This window comes from Phoenix dactylifera, chromosome 3, assembly GCF_051530095.1.
Source record: "Phoenix dactylifera cultivar Ajwa chromosome 3, Ajwa_hap1_PhDact_Kaust_v1.1, whole genome shotgun sequence".
NCBI lineage: Eukaryota > Viridiplantae > Streptophyta > Magnoliopsida > Arecales > Arecaceae > Phoenix > Phoenix dactylifera.
This window is the reverse complement of record NC_143192.1, coordinates 11749712-11765339: the sequence shown is the minus strand read 5'-3', so window position 1 is coordinate 11765339 and position 15628 is coordinate 11749712. Positions and strand designations below refer to the sequence as shown.

The window sequence follows — 15628 nt, the reverse complement described above, 5'->3', positions numbered from 1 at the left end:
ATTACTTTTCTTTCCTTCTTTCTTTATTTTTCTATACTTAGTTGCATATTTGTGATTATTACTTGCTATTCTTGTTGCATCTAGTTTATTTCATTAGATTCAAAAACTTGAGGAGATTTGATTTTATTTCTGCAAAAATTTTTAAAATCCAATTCATCCCCCCCCCCCTCCTTGGGTTGCCAAGTTGGGCCAACAAGATAGAACTTGAAATGAAATAGATCTTATGCACTTATTATGGTAGAGTGTTGATCCCTCAAAAGATAATGATCAATCTTAGCGTCAAATCATTATATGATAGGAATGTGATTCACAAAATGAACATATAATATTGGGCTTTAGACAACAACTGTCTATCAAAAATATGATTGGCAACAAATTACAAGAGCATGTCTGAGAAGGCAAAGTATTGGTACCATGATTTGATATGTCACAAGGCTTAAAATTTAACTTTAATTTTTAAACCATAAGGTGGGAATGAATGATACATGATTTATTTGGATACTTAACAAATTATCCATATTTACTCAATAATCAACTAACCTTGGTCATGATATACTTAATTTTTTTTATCCTTACTTCCCAAGCATACTAGGTCAAGATTAATCTTTAAGATAATTGCCATATTTGCACCATTATAGTAATCATATTCTAGATCCAATTTGAGCTAAGCCGACTCTAGATTTTCTTGACAATTCCATTCTACAATTTGACATTGATCTCTCTTTTGACAATATCAATTATATGCTCCAATGATCTAAAAGATTCCAGAATAGGTTACTCATGAGCATATTCAACCACCTCAAATCTTTACTTTTAAAAACTTATTTAGGCATTCTAATGAAATCCCACTAGTAGTTCACCTATGGTGATACAAAATCCATGATCAAAACATAGCCTTGATTTATAATACATACATACATACATACATACATATATATATATATATTCGATAAAATTGGAACGATATAGAGAAGATTAGCATGGGCCTACGCATATGACACATAATCGAGAAATGGTCCAATTTTCTTTTATGGAAGAATCCATATAAGCATGTGTTGAGTCCAACATCGGTTATTTGTTAAGTAGATCTTGGGTATAAGAGATCAATGAACCCAAATAAAACCTTGTGGTTAGCCTTTTTGGCTGAGATCCTAAGTTGCTACACATGGTATCAGAGCAAACTCGGTCCATAGCCTATATGGACTAGAGGATACTACAATACGAGTTAATGAAGGCAGACCACGAGCCTATCGTGGTACTTATTATTAGATTTGAATGGATTTGAACGAGAGAGTATGTCAGGACCCGTGCGGGCGTGTATATAGTGCCACATCAGTTATTCACCAAAGAAATGTTGGGTACTTAATTATAGAGGACTAAGAAACTCAAATAATATATTCGGCTAGTCATTTTAGGTAAAGTCTAGGTTGTTACATTGGTAGCTAATTGAATTTTAAAAATTTTTAGAATATAAATCTAATTGGTTCAAACTTGGAGGGTGCCTCTGTAATGTTTCTTTAATTTTTCGTTTTTTACCTAAACACAATAAGCGCATGCTCTCTTTGCAATTTCACCACCCATCAGCAGAGTACACAAGCATTAAATTGGACAGTGATATTGGACCTGTGGCAGAAAACTATCGTTAGCCATCTGGATGTAATCCAATTTGTCTTGCCCTGAGAGCTTTGTCCAACATCGTCGCCTAAACACAGCTACCACACATTCCCTTTCACTTCTTTCGTCTTCTCTGCATCCTCCTAAATCCCATCCATCTTATACCGAAAACATATCGATCCGATCACCCTCGTAAAGTTGTTGCTAACCGCGACTCCCCCAGCGCCACCTTTTCGTGGAATGAAAGAAACAGGCGTGACTTTGTTGCGCAACAGACACTGATAGGAAGACGGATTCTCTGCAAGGGACACCTCTTTATCCCTCTCCTTATTCCTCCCAGGCCCCCATCCCTCCCATTATTTTTCCCTCTTAACTTCTTTGGCCTTCCATCTATCCCTTTAAATCCCATCGATCCATCTTATACCGAGAAGCGTATCGAACCCCCGCCACTCCCCCAGCGCCACCTTTCTGCCCCCCACGTAGCCATGCTCCTCTCGGCCGCTGCCCGGATACCGCCCTCGTCGTCGACGCTGCTGCGGCCTCATGTACCCATATCTCTTCCCAGTACGCCCCCTTCCTTTCGTCCATCAATCTCTTAAAGTCTCGATTTCTTTGCTCTTGGTTTCTCGTTCTTTCTTCATCTCTTCATCGAGGCAGCAAACTAGAGTTTAGTTTTGTTTTGTCCGCTTTTTCTTCATTTTTTGGTGCTCGAAGTGTATCAAGAAAAAGGGCAAAGATCCATGGAGCAATGGTGCGTCATTTCATCCACATGAAAAAGGGTGCTTAAGGCTGTATATGAACCTGAATGCACCCCTCTTGGTCTATTATGTTGTCTTCTTTTTTTTCTTCTTTGCGGAAGTGTATCATGAAAATATTATAAATAATATTTATTTATACACATAACATTAAGAGCTTGTTTAGTTTGCAAGAGAGTTTTTCTTTTTAGAAATATTATTCCTGAGAAGCAGATTCCAAAAAAAAGGATGCTTGGAAAAGTATTTTTGGCATGTTTGACTGACCATGGAAAAGTGATAGATTTTCAAAGTGCTTATATTCAGTTAACCATCCACTTTTTTGAAATAGTTATGTGTAATTCCTATTATACTCTTAACAAAAACTAGGTTTTTAATGCCTCTTTAATGTTGAAGGATCTTTTTGAAAAAAAATAAAAATGGAGTGATCTCCGGTTCATAAAAAAGTAACTTTTTTTTGTTTCTTATAGAAAATTTTTTTTCATAAAATATAAAAATTATATTTACATGAGAATACAACTTTATTGCTTCTCTTTTTTGAAAATTCTAATTAAACAACTCATTATTTTTTTGTTGGCTATATTTTTTTTTTTTTTTCCACCAACCAAACGAGTCCTAAAGTTTAATCAAATGAGATTAAGGCCATCCATCCTCGTGTCATGTGGATCTCGCGTGACCAGCACTACATAGTTTGTCTTCATTGTTTTGTAATCCAGGCCTGATGCAGGAAACTAATAAATAAAATAATAAAACTTACTTTTATGAGCTGCCTGTTCAAGGTGGTCCGAAGTACGGGGATGGAATAAATGATTTCCTGCTTGTGTTCGTGTGCCAGGTTCGTGTAATATAGGTGTCGCACGGAGGCTAGATGATATCTTGCGTCTTGCCCGTTGGAGATGCCATGCAATATCCGAACCAAGCACTCCAGGTACAGAATCTCTTAAAAGCTCTTCTGGTTCTCTTCTATTTTTTTTGAAAAAAAAAAACCTTCTTGTTCTTTATCTAAAAAAAATAATTTATTTCCTAGTTGCACCTAAAACAGAATTTACTGTTCCATTCGGTACAGCAAACAACAAAGCCATTCTTGATCAGTTGATTAGCATATTGATTAATTGTCACAACGACAACATCTATATAAAGTCAGGCACTTGAGATATGTAAAGGGTAACGCCCTATAAAAATTGCAATAACAGTTACAAACACATAACCTTTAAAAGATTGTAATATTAAAGAAATGCTAAAATAACAGTTATTATAGCTCTGTTAGGACAGAACAAAGCAGGCAATAAAGAAAAAAAATAGTAGTCTCATCTTTTCTTTCATTTTTCATTAGATAAATAATTTTTATTTTTGGAGCGTATAATCACTTTTTTAAAGAAAAAATTGATTTTCTGAAAAATTATTTTCATTCAGGAGATGGTAAAATGAAAATAATGACTGTTGGTTATAAGGGTCTATTGTAACAAGAGATAAAAAAATTAATAAATATTATTTTCTCATATTATTTATCCCAATAATTGGACAAGAGGTGGCCAAAACTATCACAGAAAAAGATGTATTGCCATAATATATTCTCCTAAAATTTTGAAAACGAGTTTTGTTATGAGTTCCTAAGGATAAAATGCAATATTTATCTAAAATGAAAAGCTACAATTTTTATTAATTATTTTTATTTTTTAGGGGAAAATGTGTAGGCGACAAGGCAATACTTATATGTAACGTCCATATAAGTATTAGAATGCCCGAAGAACTCATCAGCCATTGAGATCCTTTGTAAAAAGATTTTATTTCAAAATGTGTTGGATTCCCGATAAGAGAATGAGGAATCAAAAGGAGCTAATTGTAATTAATCCCATTTTTGAAAGATATTAAAAGCTATGATAGAGGTGATTTTCGGTGTTCCTAGAAATCATGAATAAATTATAATCAGGAGGGTTTCCCCTTCTCTCCCAACTCTTTTTTTCATAAGTTGCAATGGAAAAACCGGCACCAGAAGGTCTTACAAGATGATCGAATCCTCCCACATCCAAAGAGCCATTTTGGTTCTAGCTAGCATAACGCCAAAGAAAAATTGATTATAACGCCAAAGAAAAATTGACAACTTATTCTTCATTTTGATGAACTCTATTTACAGAATATGGTGCAAATTTAGCCCACAACGGGGTTTCCGTCAGCAGATGGCCAGAGAAAGTTGCTAAATTGAATGATGAGGACCAAGTGCCGGAGGTAATTGCCTATAAATCTACAGCTTAGGTATTAGTGAAAAATTAAGGGCCTGATTCAATGCCAGCGAGCTTATCCTTGCGATATAATATCCTATGCATATAGATTGGCTTGAACAGCGCGGGTCATTTTTGAGCAGTTGTACAGAGTGGATAACACTTCGAAGAAGAACCGAGTGCGAGGAATTGAGGGCACGATCTGTTGATTGCCACGAATCCAATATTTTCTACACATTATAAGCCATCCATCTTTAAAGGTGGATTTGCCATTGATTCCTCGCACTATTCTCTTCCCGTCCTCTCTCTGCTTAACAGCTCCCACCAGTGCTGGAGATATCAAACAGATAGCATATCCGAGTGTCAAACATGTTACAGGATTGAAATTATAAATGATCAGATGATGTTTGGTAACAAGATATACTTTGTTTGATGGTGGTCTCTTGCCTGTAGGACATGGTAGGGATGATTAATGGAGTGAAGTCGATGCTTAGCTCGACGGATGATGATGGAGAAATAAGCATTTCGGCATATGACACAGCATGGGTGGCCTTGGTGAAGCACCAAAATGGAAGTGGAGACCCTCAATTCCCATCTAGCCTGCAATGGATTATCGAAAACCAGCTGCCTGATGGCTCATGGGGGGACTCAATTTTCTTGGCTCACGATCGGATAATCAGCACTCTGGCTTGCGTCGTCGCGCTAAAATCATGGAATACTCACCCTGATATCTGTGACAGAGGTTTAGATACCCATATCCCTTTCTAGAACTAGTCCACTGCATTCTAGTCTGTCTTTGAATGAGTAAAGAGTTGCTGAAAGAAATTGTTTTGATAGGAATTTCTTTTCTTCGCGACAATATGTGGAGGTTGGCTCAGCAAGAAGGAGAGCTGGTGCTCACGGGCTTTGAGATCGCCTTCCCTGCTCTCCTAGAGAGAGCCAAGGCCTTGGGGTTGGAACTCCCTTATGATGATCCTGCCTTGCAGGATATATATGCCAGAAGAAACCTAAAGCTGAAGAGGTAGTGGAATAGAAAGTTCTCTCACTCCACTTGTATATCTTGTGCACTTGCCATTACTGCATTATATTCTCAAGAGAAAAAAAAAACCAACATTTTATTGCAGGATCCCAAGTGATGTGTTGCACAAATTACCAACAACACTGCTCTATTCCCTAGAAGGATTGCCTGGTCTGGACTGGGAGAAGCTTTTTGGGCTCCAATGTGTTGATGGGTCCTTCCAAACTTCTCCTGCTTCGACGGCCTATGCTCTCATGCAGACGAACGACGAGAAGTGCCTCAAATACCTTCAGAAGATCGTTGAAAGATTTGACGGAGGAGGTAAATCTATTTGATTCATAAATGATATATACAGTTTTTGATTTTTTTTTTTTTTGTCTAAATTAATTCTTGTGATATTATGCTCTGCAGTACCCAATTTATACCCTGTGGATCTTTTCGACCGTTTGTGGGCTGTCGATCGGTTGGAGCGCCTTGGGATCTCCCGGTACTTCGAACCCGAGACCAAACAATGCCTGGATTTTGTCTATAGGTAAAAGTTTTTTGTGCACGAGTTATGATCAGCATTAGAATTTACTGATCTTTCGAGTTTTAAACATTTGATTAAATGACAGATACTGGACCGAGGAAGGGATTGGTTGGACGAGGTATTCTACAGTAAATGATGTGGATGATACGTCCATGGGATTCCGTCTCCTCCGTTTACATGGATACCATGTGTCTCCTGGTGAGTAGCAGCAAATTAAAATTGTTGAGGCCACAACAAGAAGTTTAATTATAAGTAATGAGATATGAACTGTGATTATGGTTGTGGTCTGGGACTATTTTTTCCACTTGCCATCGTTGCAGATGTTTTCAGGCATTTTGAGAAGGAAGGTAGCTTCTTTTGCTTCGCTGGGCAGTCGAGCCAAGCAGCAGTCAGTGAGATGTACAACCTTAACAGGGCATCTCAGGTGGCCTTCCCTGGGGAGAAAATATTGGAGCAAGCCAAGGATTTCTCATGTAGATTTCTCCGAGAAAAGCAAGCTTCCAACCAGTTCCTGGACAGGTGGATCATAACGAAGGACTTGCCCGGTGAGGTAAGTAGCCTACAAATCTCACTTGCTGAATTTTTTGCTAGAAATTTCTTTTGCTTCTGTGTAGAATAGTATTTTATCCTTTTCTTAAAAGTATCTTAAAAGGTCGGGCAGTCCTGGAAATTCTTAGATTGGAACCGGATCGTTCAGGGGAATAGTTGACTAGTCCTCCATATTTGTGTCAATAATTTTCCTCGGAAAGAAAGAGGCGGGTGTGGTTGCTTACGGGTGTCAGAATCCATTAACTCGCGCAGGTGGAGTACGCACTGGATTTTCCCTGGTACGCCAGTCTACCACGCATAGAGGCGAGGCTGTACATCGAGCATTACGGAGGTGCAGATGTCGTTTGGATTGGCAAGGCCCTCTACAGGTAAAGGAAAAAAAAGCGACTTATAGAATTGGCTCCTTATCACTGCTAGAAACCTGATGGCTCATACGTGTGATGGTGGTTGCAGGATGCCACGCGTGAACAACGATGTGTATCTGGAGCTTGCCAAGTCCGACTTCAACCGATGCCAGGCACACCATCAGGTGGAGTGGGAAGGCCTTCAGAAGTGAGTAAAATTTTATTTTCCTTTTAATTACAGGACGAGAATACTATTAGTCATGTCTCATGCGGGGGGATAATATATGAATGGGTTCAGGTGGTGCGAGGAGAGCGGCCTGGCGAAGCAAGGGGTGCGAGCGGGCGGCGCGCTCACGGCCTATTTTCTGGCAGCAGCGTGCATATTCGAACCGGACCGGGCGGCGGAGAGGCTGGCATGGGCTCGGACCGCCATCGTCGCCGACGCCATCTCTTCGTACTTCCGCAGCGAGTCGTGTTCAGATGAAATGAGGCAGGCCTTCATCCACGACTTCCTCGATGGAGGACGCAACGACCAAAGCCCTACCACGTATGATGCAGCAGCCCCCGAGCTATGACAGCAACAGGAGCACAAACATTTTCTCCACCACCACAAAAAAAATCCTCTCGCATGCTTGGCTTCTCTTGGGAGCTCTACTTATAATTCACATGCATCAATGGCGATAAAAAAAAAAATACCTAGGCCCCATTTGGCAAGCTATTGGTGGTAGAATTTTCAGAAATAGAGTTTTTTTGAAGTGGAGCTTTTATAAAAATCTATTTGTTGTTTGGTAACTATATTTTTAAAGTGTTGTGAGACTTTAATATGTGGTTGGTAAACAAACTGAGAAAGTACTTTTGGTATGACAAAATAACCATCAAAGATATTGTATAATATTATACAATAGAGCATAATAAAATATAATATATATATTAATATATAAATATATAATATAGTATAATATCATTGTAATGTAATATAATATTGTATACTATATCATGATAATATAAAATAATTCGATATTATATAATATAATATATTAATGTATGATGATATAATGTATTATAATATCATATTTATAGTATAATACAATAACAAATGTACAAAATATTATAATTATTATCATTATATATTAATATTATTATTTTCTATAATTATTATATTTTATTATTAAATAGCTTCTTCCAAAAAACTGTTTTAGCTTTTTGGCAAAGCTAAAACAGCTTTCCGATTTTTTTACCAACAATTGTTATTCCATCTAAAAATGCTTTCTTATCCTCCAAAAGTTATGCCAAATGGGGCTTTAATAGTCAATTCATGCAAGGCCGACTTATGTGTGAAGTTGTGTTTCCGTTGGATTTCCTACTTGAAGTGACAATTTTTTTTGTTTTCTCTAGTGACAACCAAGATAAAAATAGGCATGTTCTCACATCCCTCACTTGCACTATTTCACATTTGATTTCTAACAAAATCAAGAAAAATAAAACAGGGGAGTGAAACTATGTATATTATTTTCTCTTAATGGCTAGGTGCATGGCACATGCCAAACACTAGTATAATTACAATTATAACGGATGCAGGTTGGGGTGGAAGAGGAGCGGACTAAGAGGCGAAGAAGAGGTGGCCGGCCCAGTACTCTTGCAGCTGCTCGACCGCATCGCGTCCGACGCGCTATCAACAAATCGAGGAAACCACGTCGGCCACCACCTGAGAGGAGCCGTGAGCATTCTTTTTTCTTCCTTAAAATTGCGTATCATCAAAGCCAACAATGGAGGATCTGACTTCTGACCGCTTCTCTTTTTTTTTTTTTGGCTGTCTGTTGTCTTCTAGCAGTGGGTTGAGTGGTTGCTAACGTGGAAGTATGAGGATGAGGGAACACACGTGCGGGAGGAGACCGGGTTGCTGCTGGTCCGCACCGTGGAGATTTGCGCTGGCCGGTCTGGTTCGGTTGAGCCGGCGACGGCTCGCTCGGAGTTCGACTGGCTGGCCAGGCTCACCTCCTCTGTCTGCCACCGGCTCCAGCGCCGCTTGCTACTTCAGCAGGTATGCTTAATCATTATGCCTTCTGTAAGCTGCCCATCCTGTACATTGTCTGCTTTTTTGTCCCTTCTTTATCATCTCATGCTGCAAATTAAAAGGTTTAGCTCAACTTAAATTGTTTATGCTTTAATTGATAATAGATGACCAAATAAGGTGAGACATAATGCAATATAGGCTTTCATCTAGCTCGTGATGCAAACTAGAGAGGGATTATAGTTCAATTGTACATCATCTGTGCATAGATTAACGAAGATTATCAAGCAAGATGATACATATAATGCAAGTGGGTGCACGTCTATTTAATCATCCGCCGTAAATAAGCTCATACTACTTACCTACCTAATCTTTCAAACTAGAGATGTTTGAGGTGGGACCAATGTCAACAGGCCTTCACTTGAACACCTTTGGTTTCCCTTTGGGATGATTGATCCTTCATTAGATTAACTTCAGCTGCTCAACATTCTTGCTTTCTCACATGGTGTGGTTAGCCCACACAAATCTTTTTTAAGAAGGAGATTAGCCCTCAATCTTTTGGTATCTGGTAATCAATGTATGCATTTGGAATACTTACTAGGGCTTAAAGTTTGAGGTGTCATTTGGAAACAGTGTTGTTCGTTGTCTTGCATGATTGTTTCAGTAAGTTGTGAGTTGACAAGGATTTTATACCCATCTGACCAGGGCACCCGAAAGAACTTGGCCACATTCGAGGAGGACAAGGCAGTAGAAGCAGAAATGCGAGAGTTAGTACAGTGCGTGCTTCAAAGATCCCCTAGCCTCAGTAGCCAAACCAAGCAGACGTTCCTTACCGTCACAAAAAGTTTCTACTATGCTGCCCACTGCCCATCTGCTGTTCTCAACCATCACATCTCCAAGGTTCTCTTCGAGCCAATAGCTCAATCTGGCTGCAAGTAAGATCAAGATCAGTTCATCAGGATGCAAAGAAGTCATTCATATCAATGTTCTACCACAACAAATCCGTGTACGCGCTGAATTACAAGTAATAGAGACATTTTATCCTTTAAAATGGTATTAAGCTATGAGAAAGATAACAACTTTTCGTAGATGGATATTGTTACGGGGGAACTTAGCCACCATGCCCCACGTGACCGGCACGCGCACCCAGGAAGACTACGGCAGCCCCTTGGCTGCCCCTTGATCCAGCAATCCGACCCCGAGTCGGACATCTTCGTCTCCGCAGCCCGACCCCGAGTCGGCTGCCCCTTGATCCAGCAATCCGACCCCGAGTCGGACATCTTCGTCTCCGCAGCCCGACCCCGAGTCGGCTGCCCCTTGATCCAGCAATCCGACCCCGAGTCGGACATCTTCGTCTCCGCAGCCCGACCCCGAGTCGGACATCTCTCGACAACGACAGGCTATTCCCTAGAGGCACGCCGCGGCCCTCTGCTCCACTACACCCAGCAACGGTCGTATCCGGCGCTGCTCCACGATCCCCTGTAACAGCCGTACAAAGCGGAGCTCCACTACGCCCTGTAACAGCCGTACCCAGCGCTGCCCCACGACGCCCTGTAACGGCCATGTCAGTGGCAGCTCCATCGTGCTACACGATGACCAACCCCCCAAAAGGACCCCCCAGCCTGGTATATATGCGGCTGGGGGGAGAAGGGGGAGGGTAAGCAAGAACTTCCAGAGCATTCTCCTACTTGCTACTATTATCTTTCCTTCTCCTCCAATCTCCTCTGACTTGATCGTCGGAGGGCCCCCACTACCCCAGTGGTGGTGCGAGGCTTGCTTGCAGGTTTTCCGGTGGAAAGTGGAGCGCAATCAACACCAACCAAGGCAACCCAAACGGAACCCCGTTCACACCGCTGTGCCAATCGTTCTCGGTTTGGACCACCAGCAACAGTTGGCGCTAGAAGGAGGGCCCGAATCTCAGAGCGATCGTAATGGCACGGCGAGGTGGTCGTGGAGCTTCCAATGCCTCCGGTCGCGGGGCCTCTCGCGCCTCCGGCCGGGAGGCCGCTGCGTCTCCAACACATTCTCAGCAACACTCCACCGTTCCACCCCCCATTCAGATGGTCGAAGCCGCTCAGTTCGACCAGTTAGCCCAGCAGGTTCGCACCCTCGCGGAGGCAGTGCAGAACCTGCAGGGTGTGATGTCTCGGGCGCCGCAGCGGGCCCAGGAGCCGCTGCTCCCTGAGCGCTCACCTGTCCTCCTCAACCCGCGCTCCTTCCTCTCCCATGGGCAGGAGCGCCGGCGCGAGGAAGATTCTCGAGCACGGTCCATTCTGCCGGGACCTTCCCATCGGAGCTGCGCGGGGTACGAGAGGCGGGCCCGGGCGCGTTCCCAGACCCCCCAGTCCTCAAGGAACCCGCGCTCCAGTCGGTCCCCCTCTCGGTGCACCTTGTCTCCCACCCATCGGTCGCACTCCCTGGACCGGCGGGTGGACGATCTCCACCGACAACTCCAGGTCCTGAAGGGCCACTCCAAAGATCCCTTCGCCGACTTGGAGATCTCCTCCCAGCCGGCGCTTGCCTCGAGGATCCTGCGGACCCCGAATCCGCCGGGGTTTAAAATGCCGGCGATCGAGCCCTATGACGGGGCGGCGGACCCGCGGGATCACGTCGAGAGTTTCAGGACCCTTATGCTCCTCCACGGAGCATCAGATCCTCTCCTCTGCAAGGCCTTCCCGGCGACCCTCCGTGGCCCGGCAAGGGCGTGGTTCGCCGGCTTGGAGGCTAACTCAATCCAGTCCTTCGACCAGTTTACTCGCCTCTTCATCACCCATTTCGCCGTCAGTAGCCGGCGGCGACTGGTCTCCGACTCCCTCTTTGATGTCCGGCAAAACGAGGGAGAAAGCTTGCGGGATTATCTTACCCGCTTCAACAAGGCTACGCTGGAAGTCCGGAACCTGAGCCAGGAAGTGGCTCTTTCAGCCCTGAAGCGTGGCTTCCGAAAGGGCAGACTCACATTCTCCCTGGACAAACGCCTGCCGCGGAGCTTCCCGGAGCTGTTGTCCCGGGCGAACCAGTATGCGGACGCCGAGGAGGCGGCCGCCCACCGGAGCAAGGAGGCCGCCGAGATCCCTCCAAAGCTCGGGAAGAAAAGGCGAAAAGAGGCACGCCAGAGGAGGAGCCCGACGCCTCAACGTCGGCGCAGGAGCCTGTCGCCGGCGAGGAACCACGGCGCCCTACGCCCTCGTTCTCCGCCCCGACGTTTCAACCGGTACACTCCTCTCCTGACTCCCCGGGCCCAGATCCTCATGGAAATCAAGGGCGGGAGGACCTCCCGGTCCCGAGACAGATGAAGAAGATTCCTGGGAGGAGGCCCTCTCGGGCGTACTGTGAGTACCACCGGGACCACGGCCACGACACCGAAGACTGCTTCCAGCTTCGGGACGAAATCGAGGCTCTCATCCGCCGAGGGCGTCTCGGTCGATATGTGAACGACCGACGTCCCCCCGCAGACCCGCGTCCGGCCGATCCGGCCCCTCAGGAGCCTCGGGAGCAGAATCGACCCGTCGCGGGCGTGATCCACACTATCACTGGGGGCTGCCCCCGGCCCGAGAGGAACGCAGGGGGCTCGACTGAAGCGTCAGGGGCAGCCGTCGCAAAGAGGCAGAGGGTCGGTAATGTAATCACTTTTTGTGATGAAGATGTAAAGGGGGTTCAGACCCCCCACGATGACGCCATGGTGATCTCCCTCACTATGGCAAACTATGATGTAAGGCGTGTTCTTGTGGATAGTGGAAGCTCAGCTGATATTTTGTTTTACGAGGCCTTCCAAAAGATGAGCTTGTCTAGACAATTGTTGCACAAAACATCCACCCCCCTCATAGGATTCACTGGTGACGCTATCTCGGCCGAAGGTGTCGTTGAGCTGCCTGTGACTGCGGGCGTTGCACCCGCAGAAGCCACGGTGCGGCTCGGGTTCTTGGTCGTCCGTGTTCCCTCGGCCTACAATGCTATCCTCGGACGACCCGGACTGAACGCCCTTCGCGCGGTGGTCTCTACGTACCACTTGCTCATGCGGTTCCCCACGGCGGCCGGGATTGGAGAGGTCCGAGGTGACCAACCGACCGCAAGGCAATGTTTCCTAGCAACTCTCAAAGGGAAGAAGCCCGTAGAAGCCTTAAGCGTCGAGTCCCTCGACGCCAGAGACGAGGTGGCCTTGCGGCACGGGGAGCCGGCCGAGGATGTGATCGAAGTTCCCCTCGAGGAAGGTCGCCCGGATAGGACGATCCGGGTCGGCGCCAATCTCGACCTGGGAGCTCGGGCCCGGTTGGTGGAATTCCTCCGAGCCAATGTCGATGTGTTTGCCTGGTCGGCGGCCGATGTACCTGGGATCGACCCGGAGGTCATTTCTCACGCCCTCAACGTCGACCCGACCCACCGACCGGTAAAACAGAAGAAGAGACACTGTGCCCCGGATCGGATCCGAGTGGTCGACCAGGAGGTAGACAAACTCTTGGAGGCAGGATTCATAAGGGAGGTCAGCTACCCCGAATGGCTGGCAAATGTCGTACTTGTCCGGAAGGCGAGCGGAAAGTGGAGGATGTGCGTCGACTACACCGACCTAAACAAGGCATGCCCCAAGGATAGCTTTCCGCTTCCGCGGATAGACCAACTGGTCGACGCGACTTCCGAATATCAGCTGCTGTCTTTCATGGACGCCTTCTCCGGCTACAACCAGATAATGATGGCTCCACAGGACGAGGAGAAAACTGCCTTTATAACAGACCGGGGGCTGTACTGTTACAAGGTAATGCCCTTCGGTCTGAAGAATGCTGGCACCACTTACCAGCGCCTCGTCAACAAAATCTTCAAAGAGCAAATCGGCCGGAACATGGAGGTGTACGTGGACGATATGCTGGGGAAGAGCCGCCATGCAGACCAGCACATCGCGGATCTGGAGGAGACTTTCGCCACCTTGCGGAAGTTTCACATGAAGCTGAACCCAGCGAAGTGCGCCTTTGGCGCTTCGGCCGGGAGGTTCCTCGGTTTCATTGTCAACCAGCGGGGGATCGAAGCCAACCCGGACAAAATCAAGGCCATCCAAGGTATGTCCCCTCCGACCAAAGTGAAGGAGGTTCAGGAGCTCGCTGGGAGGGTCGCCGCGCTCGGACGATTTGTGGCAAAATCGGCCGAACGCTGCCAACCTTTCTTCAAGGTGTTGAAACGCCCGAAAGACTTCCTCTGGACGGCCGAATGTCAAGCAGCATTCGACCAGCTCAAGGAATACTTGGCGTCTCCTCCCCTGCTGTCCAAGCCGCAAGAAGGGGAGATGCTCTACCTCTATCTGGCGGTCTCCCCAACCGCAGTCAGTGCGGTACTGGTTCGGGAAGAGGCAAAGCTCCAGAAGCCTGTGTACTACATCAGCCGGGTCCTACGGGACGCCGAGATGCGGTATACGAAGGCTGAAAAGATCGCCTTCGCGCTGCTGACCGCGACCAGGAGGCTTCGCCCCTATTTCCAGGCCCATTCTGTCACCCTCTTGACCGATCAACCGCTGCGGCAGATCCTCAGCAATCCTGAGAATGCGGGACGGCTGGTGAAGTGGGCAGTAGAACTTGGTGAGTTCGACATCCGCTACCAGCCCCGACCCGCCATCAAGGCCCAGGCGCTCGCGGATTTCCTTGCTGAGTGCACGGTGCAGGAGGCGGAACCTAGGTCGCCGGAAACACCCAGCCTCGACCTCCCGATTTGGACGCTTCACATCGATGGGTCGTCGAACCCCGAAGGTGGAGGGGCCGGGCTGGTCCTTACCAGTCCAGATGGAGTGATAGCCGAGTATGCCTTGAGGTTCGGATTTCCAGTGACCAACAACGAGGCGGAGTACGAGGCCCTAGTCACGGGACTCAAACTCACCAAGGAGCTCGGCATCCGGCGCCTGAAGGTCTTCACCGACTCCCAGCTGGTGGTCGGGCAGGTCCGTGGGGAGTTCGAAGCCCGGAACCCGACCATGCAGAATTACGTCCGGAAGGTGCAAGCACTCATTCCCGACCTCGGCAGTGTCGACATCCAGCAGGTCCCAAGAAGTGAAAATGCCAGGGCCGACAGGTTGTCCCGCTTAGTGAGCGCAGACGCGCACAACTTGTCGAGGGCGATCTACCTGGAGACCCTGGTGTTAGATGTATGCCCTAGAAGCCAATTTGGCTGACACATTGTTGATTCTAGGGACATAATTTTGTACTTGACTATTTATTATTGAATAAATAAAAGGCATCTTTTCATTCATATTGTTTATGTGTCTATGAATCGTCCAAAAAATTAATAAGATGATGATACATATTCTCAAGAGTTGAGAATTTGAGCCATGTATCATTGGTGATTAATTTCTAAATGCTCCTGATCAATGGATCATCACGAGGACGGTGATCGATCCGATCAGTGCACAGATCACTCTCCTTCTGGATGGACGAGGCTGGAGTCCACAGTGTAGGGACACTGAAGTGATAGTGCAGGTGCTTGTTAGAGAACAAGGGTACTGAGCGTGACCAAGACAAGAAGTCACTTGGATGTCTATCCACTCGTCAGTGACTTGCTTGATGTTGCAGTAGTGTGACTGGTCCTTTGACCTGCGGTGCTTCGGCTACTCACAGTGAGG

At 46.0% G+C, this 15628-nt stretch overlaps 1 protein-coding gene and 1 pseudogene across 3 annotated transcripts; both read left to right on the top strand.

The window, feature by feature from the left end:
- Window positions 1-930: 930 nt before the first annotated feature.
- LOC149767896 (U6 spliceosomal RNA) lies at window positions 931-1027 on the top strand (annotated as a pseudogene).
- Window positions 1028-1800: 773 nt separating this feature from the next.
- LOC149767895 (ent-copalyl diphosphate synthase 1, chloroplastic-like) lies at window positions 1801-10087 on the top strand. Of its 3 annotated transcripts, none has more exons than XM_089929461.1 (15): window positions 1801-2365; window positions 3202-3294; window positions 4501-4592; window positions 5039-5327; window positions 5423-5606; window positions 5710-5924; window positions 6015-6135; window positions 6218-6330; window positions 6453-6682; window positions 6934-7049; window positions 7135-7233; window positions 7324-7572; window positions 8604-8742; window positions 8857-9066; window positions 9742-10087. In XM_089929461.1, exons 4-15 carry the CDS (start codon window positions 5042-5044, stop codon window positions 9973-9975), a joined length of 2196 nt encoding a protein of 731 aa, XP_089785587.1. In that variant the 5' UTR covers window positions 1801-2365; window positions 3202-3294; window positions 4501-4592; window positions 5039-5041; the 3' UTR covers window positions 9976-10087. The 3 variants fall into 3 exon arrangements, with proteins under 3 accessions (XP_089785587.1, XP_089785588.1, XP_089785586.1); XM_089929462.1 differs by having other exon boundaries at window positions 1903-2178; XM_089929460.1 differs by lacking the exon at window positions 6218-6330 and having other exon boundaries at window positions 1912-2178; window positions 6463-6682.
- The last annotated feature ends 5541 nt before the right edge of the window (window positions 10088-15628 follow it).

What these genes read in the sequence shown, in the direction of transcription:
- LOC149767895 (XM_089929462.1), top strand. Translation starts at nt 2,100, where the DNA reads ATGCTCCTCTCGGCCGCTGCCCGGATACCGCCCTCGTCGTCGACGCTG. An exon ending in TGCCTGGATTTTGTCTATAG is followed by an intron (nt 6,136 to 6,217) that starts GTAAAAGTTTTT and finishes ATTAAATGACAG; the next exon opens with ATACTGGACCGAGGAAGGGA. An exon ending in GCCGCTTGCTACTTCAGCAG is followed by an intron (nt 9,067 to 9,741) that starts GTATGCTTAATC and finishes CCATCTGACCAG; the next exon opens with GGCACCCGAAAGAACTTGGC.